This window comes from Nuphar pumila, chromosome 4 (genome assembly GCF_984573655.1).
Source record: "Nuphar pumila chromosome 4, dmNupPumi1.hap1.1, whole genome shotgun sequence".
Lineage (NCBI taxonomy): Eukaryota > Viridiplantae > Streptophyta > Magnoliopsida > Nymphaeales > Nymphaeaceae > Nuphar > Nuphar pumila.
The window spans coordinates 1879587-1888412 of record NC_143252.1 but is presented as its reverse complement, the minus strand read 5'-3'; the positions used below and the strand labels follow the sequence as shown (position 1 = coordinate 1888412).

The 8826-nt window shown below is 36.1% G+C and overlaps 1 protein-coding gene across 1 annotated transcript; it reads right to left on the bottom strand.

Moving 5' to 3' along the window:
• Positions 1-388: 388 nt before the first annotated feature.
• On the bottom strand, positions 389-7201 carry LOC149839030 (large ribosomal subunit protein eL38z/eL38y). The gene is made up of 3 exons (XM_090003974.1): positions 7102-7201; positions 3565-3748; positions 389-566 (listed from the first exon to the last, which is right to left on the bottom strand). Exons 1-3 carry the CDS (start codon positions 7102-7104, stop codon positions 544-546), a joined length of 210 nt encoding a protein of 69 aa, XP_089860100.1. The 5' UTR covers positions 7105-7201; the 3' UTR covers positions 389-543.
• Positions 7202-8826: the final 1625 nt, after the last annotated feature.

The window sequence follows — 8826 nt, the reverse complement described above, 5'->3', positions numbered from 1 at the left end:
GGCTCATAAACTCTAGTATAATTGGTGAGGACGAGATACATCATATCCCATTAGCAATGTAGGATTAGCCCACATTCTCACCTGGATGTGCAGATGCATCAGCTGGGCAGCTAGGATCGATATAGGATCTTCTGTATCATATGTCTGAGGATAGGATTTGTTTGAATATGGACCCCATCATCCGACATATGACGAGTCCACCCTACATTCAATTGTAGCAGTCTAACCAACAAACAGTTGGGATTAATCCACACATGGATGTGGACTGATCATAACCATACAGATGCATCAGTTGGACAGTAAGGATAGACATCAGATCCTTTTTTTATGTGGATTTAGGCTATTCCTAATCACAGACCATCACGGTTCATTTCTCACTGAAAAAACGTCAAGGCAACCAATCAATAACTTTGACTAACATAGACCATCAATTCCTACAGTCAAGCATCCACATTCCATGAAAACAAAATAGTGGAAACATCCTTATGGAAATAGAAGAAATGAACATCCTAATTTCATGGGTACCAAAGATTTGAAAAGTCCTCAAAGGTCTTGGACACTCAAACCTGCAAGAGGCAAAAATCACACATCAGAGCAAAGCATGTCAAGGGTTAAGCATTAAACACAGAGAAAATTATATGCCCAATTTATGGGAGCTATTGATCATTGGATGCCAGAGATTAGATTATAAGTAGCAACTTATGCTTAGTAAACAAGTTCAGGTAAATCGGCCCAAATCACACGAGAGGGAAGCATGTCAAGGATTAGGCATTAAGCACATGGAAATTTACATGACCAATTTATAGGAGCTATTGATCTTTTGGATGTCAGAGATTAGAATATGGTAAAGTCATGTCTTGCAGGAATCCTTTGTTGGAGGAAGAAAAGAGCGAATATGTACATTCCCACATTGGTCTCAAAGATGGAAATAATGCTAGTTTGCCTCAAAAATAAAGTTTGAAAGTGTGATTTTCAAATGCCACTACCATGTTATTGCCAGTTCTAACAGCTAGTAAGGGTATTTCTAACTCCTTTGTTTTGGCTTGCCTCAAATAGGTTGGTATTTATGGTTAAGGAAGAAGTGGACAGTCTGAATGCAAATAATACATAAGAGTAAGAGTCCAACATATTCAAAAGCCAAAATGCCCAAAACCCAACCATTGAACATGGCTTAGGCTATATCCTCTTCTCAAGAAATTGAATAACAAAAATATAGCATCAATAACTATTTATGCAAAGGGTGACTACGCTGTGTCATAATAATTTGTAAGCATGAATTTTCAGTACACCTTCATTGGCCATTAAGCTTTACCACATATGGTGTCTTGCAAATACTTCAGATTGAATAACAAATACTGTATTAAAATGGCGTATGGACATTGATATGTTTGGTACTGGTGTCCAACATGATAGGTAGACAGGTAGATTTATGTTATCTTTAAAGGTGGATCTTGTGTACAAATCTGAAACTATAAAAGGGGATCAATGCACTGAGAAGAGCTATAAGATCCAATATTAACTATTCATGAAATATCCATATCACATTATAAGCATTGACATAACCCCCATATTTTCTTGAAATACCTCCATATACAGCTTTAAGAACTTGTTGCTTCAACACACCTGGTAATACATTCAATTTCCACCATTCATTTTCACATAATACCTATGTTATTGTTGGCTGCCCCACTACTGTTGGCCTTTACACTACTATTACTGTGATGTGAGCAGTTCAATGCCTTCAGGTTGGTTGTAATCATCCTCGCCAGAACTTGTAAGCAGCACCTGTAAGGAGGTGCATGGATAAAGGGATGGTCCCCGTTTTCATGGTTTAGGCTGCTCCCATTTTACTCGCGGCTACTACGGGAATCACTTTTGCTTTCTTTTCCTCTGGCCACTAGGATGTTTCTGTTCACTAGGTTGTCTCTTGCCTGCCGATGGATTCTGTGGCAGTTCTAAGGGTTGCCCTATTTAACACTTTAACTGTCCAAACTGTTTCTTCTCCACTTAGCCAACCCATGCCAACCTAGAACATGAATCTTATGCCACAATATCTCTTCACTGAAACTTCTCTGACATCACATATACTACAGTTGCACATGAATCTTATGGCATGCATTAGTCACCTATTAGATAAGAATTTTTCAGAAAAACATCAATTTTGGAAAATTATGCATATTTCAAACCCATTTAGGACTCGTTTGTTTCATTACCATGTAAAGGAAAGGCTTTACATGGGAATGGGCATGGATTTCTAAAAAATACTGCCAGCTCAGCCCATGTGAAAGTTTTCATAGGGGGGAGGTATGAATAGATTTCCGCATCAAAAGGGGTAGGTGGTGTAAAAGACTGGGGCCCACTTGTGCCAGCATGGCATTTTTCCACCATGATGATTTGATTTTTGTTTCATTCATGGTGGGAAAGGATTACATCAAGGTTGCCAGCTCAGCAGTTTCCCATGTAAGTTGCATGAAACAAGCGAGGCCTTAATGAGCTAGCCAGATAAGAAGAGACTATTTCCCTTCCATTCAGAGAGCTTCCTTTAGTACATTTCTTACTCAACCTATAGTAATAGAATTCCCCTACTTTTGTCGTTTATCCTTCTGCTCCCTATGTATTCCTTTAGGGATGCTCCCACTTACTGCTTCTAATCATAAACCCGGCTACTACAACTCCACCACCATTGGTGTTCACAACTATCTTTTCAAAGAGAAAATCCCAAATAAGGTAGCAGCATAGTAGGTCATCCATCTAAATAACACACCACTTGTCGAAAAGCAGTGTCAAACATCAATCTACTATTTCATCGTAAGATTCAATGCCAAATTAATCGGCTATCCCGGTCCTTATACTGGTTCAAGAATCTTAGGCTGAAGGAGCACCTGGTGTAAGCACATAAACATGTATAACCTTCAACAAAACAACAACCTGTAACATCTGGATCATCAAGATAGCAAAAGATTAAAGAGGAAAACATCATCCTCTGGATCTCTTGCTATCAATTCGAAAGGACTTTGCAGACCAAAGAAAATACGGATGGACTTGAACAAACTTCCCTCGTTAATGCACATGAAACATATTCCACTAATTTGTGCAATATGAAGAACATTATCATTCATACAGTGTGGCATGTATTGATCTACTATCCTTTAGCCAAAGTACGAAAGCAAACCAGTAGCTTATTCTGCAACTACAGGATAAAGGAACAGTTGTATCCATGCAAAAAAGACATGAAGGAATTGGTACTCATCATATATATTCTGTGCTTTCTAAGATGAATATGAAAGGTTGTTAGCCATAGGAAAGCATGTGAAGTCACACAAAGGAAACCATCATATTAAGGAGAAAAGCAGGCTAACTAACAAGTAGTGAACATAATTCTGGATCGACCAACATAAAGAAAAACATGAATGCCCATGCCAGACATGCATGCACAGGAAAGGAGAAAAAAAAAAGATGAATGGAATGACCTGCCTACTTAACTAAAAGGATCCAGACACTGACATATTAAAAACTTCATATCCAAATTCGCTTACTATCAGTACGGGCAAAACAAAAACCAACCTGGTGGAAGAGATTGCTTCAACTTATCAGCCTTCTCTGAGTCAAAAACACACAGTGTGTAGAGATACTTGGAACATCGCACCTTGAATTTCACCACATCTTTGCTGCGCTTAATCTTAACAGATCGTGCATCTTTCCTTCTTGCAGTAAGGAGGAAATCCTTGATCTCATGAATTTGCTTAGGCTGCAAGTTACATTGCCATAAAGTGAGCAGGGTCATGCCTAAAGCTTCAAGGAATTCATATGCACTTCATAATAGTTACAACAGCTTGCAACTTCCCCTTCATAAGAAGGACTAAAAGGGGTACTTATGCACATTAAGATTGAAATGGTTCCCAATACTTCCACTTCACAACAAGTTGGTTTCCAAAAAATATCCACATCATAGCTGACATGCATAAGAATGAATAGATTGCTATATTGTCAATAAGATCTCCCTCTCAGACATCCGTAGCCAGGATCTGAGACAAACGAATGGAATGGGAGTTAAAAGGTAAAATCCCCTAAATAAGTTGACTGATTTGACTTAAATGCTCACATAATTATCCAGTACAATGTGGAACTCAACTATGCATTTCAGTGGTCATTAGAAAGTTAGAAACATGAATTGCAAAATAGATGCTAGAAGCTATGTCACAGGGATACTTCACTTAGCATGTGTATCCAATACTGACACGACACGACACTCAGAACGATATGATACTTCATCAACAATCAAACCCAATATTGTAAGTATCGTAATAGAAAATAATGATATTTGTATCGTAAGGTACAATCCTGTATCATACCGTATTGCACCTTCGGCGCACTTTGAAAAGGGTCGAAACGTAATTTTTCCTTTTTGGGTTTTAAATACCTCTTGAGGGCCGACTCCCTCATTTGTGTAGAGGTCATTAGAGTGGTATTCATGTACCCTAGGAGTTGTGAGTGTGATTTGGGTGTTGATCCATGCGCATGGGAGAGGACTTTTGTTGTTTGCTCAAGTAAGAGCGTATTTTCACCCAATTTTCATTAAAGTAAGATAAGGTAAAAAAATGTATTCTTTGTTTCATTTGTGCATGATTGAAGTTGAAGGAGAGTAAGCTCCTTTCTTTTTTTATGTTTTTAGAAGATATTACTTTACTTTTAGTTTTTTATACTTGATCCCATTTTTTATGCCCTTAAAACTCAAAATTTGTTTGTAAGTGTGTTATTGAGCATTGTTTTACATTTTTGTAGTAATTAGATTTAGTAATCCGTGCTTTAGAAGGTTGACAGAGGGTAGAGATGTTGGAGGTTGCCTCTTAAAGGATCATGCATTGAAATATTGTCCACTAGTTGACTTGGAGATGTGTTTGAAAGGAATAGTGAAGTGTAACTTTTGTCGTTTTGTAAAGCATGAAGGATTGTATAGATTTAAATGTCATGTTATGGGGCATAGCAACTCCACCGTGAAATTATGTACGCATCACATTCCTATTGATATTCGTGTTGAGCTTCTTACTAGTCTTATAGAATATATAAAACAAATACACAAGTACGTGCAGCATTTAGGGCAAAGAAATTGCCAAAGGTGGTCCCTGATTAAGAAGATGACTCATCATCATCTCAAGCTACTAAACAATGCAATAAATGAAATAAATCATTGAGTTAAAGTTTGACACTGAAGATGCCATTTATTATATGTTTCTGAACTCTAGCTTGTATGTCTTTCCCCTTAGCATGGCATTCTGTAACTAAAAAATATAACTTTAACTTTTGTAATGAGTTATGAAAACTTTTTGGCTTTTGAATGTATCATTATTTTGTCTTAACCGATTGTATTTGTGGTGGTGATATGTGGTTGCACAACCAAATGTGGGGTTGTTTAATGTTTAATAACATATTTATATTTAGTTAATCTTATTACATAAATAAATTGTGTTCTTGTAGTATATGTTTTTTTTAGATTTTTTTAGATTTCTTTAGATTTTTAAAGAATTTTTAGTGAAATTTACAATTTTTTAGGATACGCTACGATACGTATCTTACTTTGGGCCCAACCGATACAGGTTACGATACGATAGTTACAACCTTGGTCAGACCAGTTTCATGAACAGTTAACATTGTATCATTAACTTTATCTTTTTTCTTTTGCGATCTTATTTATTTATTTCATATTCACTAGAGTTGTTTTTCTTTTAAAATTTTTAATCAATTGCATTACATTTCAATTTCCACTTGGTTTCATTATTTGATGTTCCTAATTGTAGTGATTTAAAATTGTTGTTTTATATAATCACACTCACACACATACATACATATATGTGTGTGTACAGCCGTGTCCCCGTGTCCTAATTTCTGAAATTTTTTGTATTGCACTAAGTGTATCTGCACCGTGTCCTGCACCCGCAACCGTATCCATGTGACAGGCTAGAAGACCAAATCTGGCAACCAAGCTCTTGAAGAGCCTCAGGTGGAAGGGTTTCCACCAAGGTAATTTGGGGATTAGATGCTTACCAAGAAAGGATTCCAGCATAATTAGCAGCAATTGACAAACCACAAGTTATGAGCAATCTACACAGAAGGTACCTCAATCTATCCAGCACATGAAGATTATGAAAAGAAAAAAAGAAAAGCAAGCAGACATCTGTTTGGCAACTGGGACAATTTCAATTATCATGCCTAGACAAACTTAACGAGTTTAAAAATATTAGACTTTCAAGCAATATTGACAGCCAGCTGGGCACAATATATAGACAAGAAGTGGCCCATGGCTGGCATAAGAGGGATACAAGATACTCTAACATTAAAAAGAGGTGTTTAAACTGAACCTGTTGCTGTTTCAACTGCCAGAGTATTCATATTTGCTTTGTGGAATCAAAAGAATACCCCAAAAAAAAAAAAACAATCCATTCTAACAATGGCACCTCCATTCCAAAACAAGAAGAGGAAAGGGAATTATTTAGATTAAACCAAGAACGCCTTTTCCTCAATTTTTCAGCATAAGGATACCATAGTTCATGTGATTAACAAAACGAATTTATTGATTCCGCATAATTAGATGTCGATTTTAAATTCCACCAACTAAAACGCTGATTAGTTATATAAATACAGAAAGAAAACACCAATAAAATAAAGGATTGTCAATAGACCCGCATTAATAATTTCACCAATTCAATGAAGAAAATATTGGAAATTAAGAAAAATGGATACCAGTCAAAACAAGATCAAATGCAGCAAGTGGAAAACCTAAAATCCAAGACCCACAATTTTTAGTTAACGAGAACGAACGAGAAGATTCTGCCTCCATATCCGATCCCCAAACTAAAACGATACCGATCAAACACAGAATCACTATGAACAAGATCAATCAACAAAGAATAACGGATCCGATACAAGAATCCCAAGTGTAAAAAATTCTCGGAAATCAAGATCTACAAATTAAATCCGGAAATAAACGATAACATCCAAAAAAATGCAGAAAAAATATCCAGAAGAATAAACAAATAATTTACGAATTAAGACGTAGAAAAACAAAACAAATTTTTTAACAAAAAATAGATGGAAAATCCGTACCATTTTCGTAGTTCCCTCGCGGCTCCGCCCTCCCCTCTTCAACACCCTAATTCCTTTGCATTGATCGACGAAAGCAGGAGCTAGGGTTTAACCTTGAAGAAGGGAAAGAGGAAAGATCTTTAATACCCCTCACCAATTCTGATTATGACGCCAATTGGATCGGATATCCAGTTTGAATATATCGAAATTAGATCAGACATCTATAATCCGGTTCTAGTTAGGGTTCGAGATATTTGGGGTTGATCGCTGACCTGATCTGAAACATGCATAATAATCAGCTTGGGTATCTAACATACATCACCACATGTTTAGACCTGAGTATTAAATATATCCCTTTTTTTAGAGAAAGGAATTTGTCGTGAGTATTAAATATATCAATGCACGCTCGACATAACTTTTAGTCGGGCTATAGAGGTGTCAAACATGCGAGTATAATCCAGCCCCCATACTTATTGTAAAGTGTGAACCCATGGTTCTCGTTTAATGAGTTCTCATATAACGAAGAATAATTGAAAATCATTGAAGCAGAGATATTTGATTTGTATAAGCAATTGTGTAATGAAAGACTTAATGATTGTGAACAATTTCAATAGTTATCAATACACTCGAAAGATCGAGAAATTGCTTTGGACAAAAGATTTAAATTATAAAGCAAAATTCTTAAAGAGATGCAATAATAGAGTCATTGTCATATGCATAACGAAGAACGTTAATATGACGGTTGATTGCCCCTAAAAGATCCATTACACAAAGGTACGTGGAGAAGGTTTCTTTCAATTGAAGAGGTATGATAGCGAGCATACATGTAGTGAATCATTGGGCAACCTTGTAGTGGATAAAGTATATTTCAAGTAGATTTCAAGTATTATTTACAAACACATGCACAACAACCTGAAGATAACTCCAAGAAAAATCATGAATGACATCAATCACGAGAAAAATGTGAAAGTTACTTACAAACAAGCATGACGTGGACGAGAATACAGTAAGGTTGTATTATATGGTTCATTCAAACAACCCTTCAAAGTGCTTCCCGCCTATTTTAATCATCTGATGAATGTTAATCGAGGATCACTATAGTATATTAAGATCAATCGAAAAGATCAATTTAAGTACATGTTCTTATCTTTCTGGCCAAGCATCGATGAGTTTTTTAAATGATGTCTTTCAATTCTTACGGTAGATGACACATTCTTAAAATGAAGATACGTGTATATATTGTTGTCGGCCCATAGTATTGATCCTTGTAGTGAGATATTTTCAGTAGCATTTGCAGTTGTTGATAAGGAGTCCAAAGATTTATGAGCATGATTTTTAAAGGTATTAAAACACAAATTCATACACTTCAATGAGTTTAGAGAGAGAGAGGAGTATTAACCGTTATCTCATATAGGCATCAAAATTTAAAGTATGTTGTCCCTCACACATGGCCTACATGTCATATTGAATTTTGCATGAAGTATTTGACAAAGAACTTTTCGAAAAAAATTGTCCACCACCCACTGCACTTTGGTAGAGTCCAGCTAGAGCAGTCACGAAGCAACAATGCAATTATTTTGTTGACAAAGTTAAGGAATAAAGCACAAAAATATACATTTATATTGCCATTGACGTGGAGCCAAAATATTGGGCTAATTGTTACTTTCAAGCAAAAAAATATAGTTGTTTAACATCTAAAATAGCAGAGAGTTTCAATTCATAGATTCTTGTCATATGTGGCAAGCC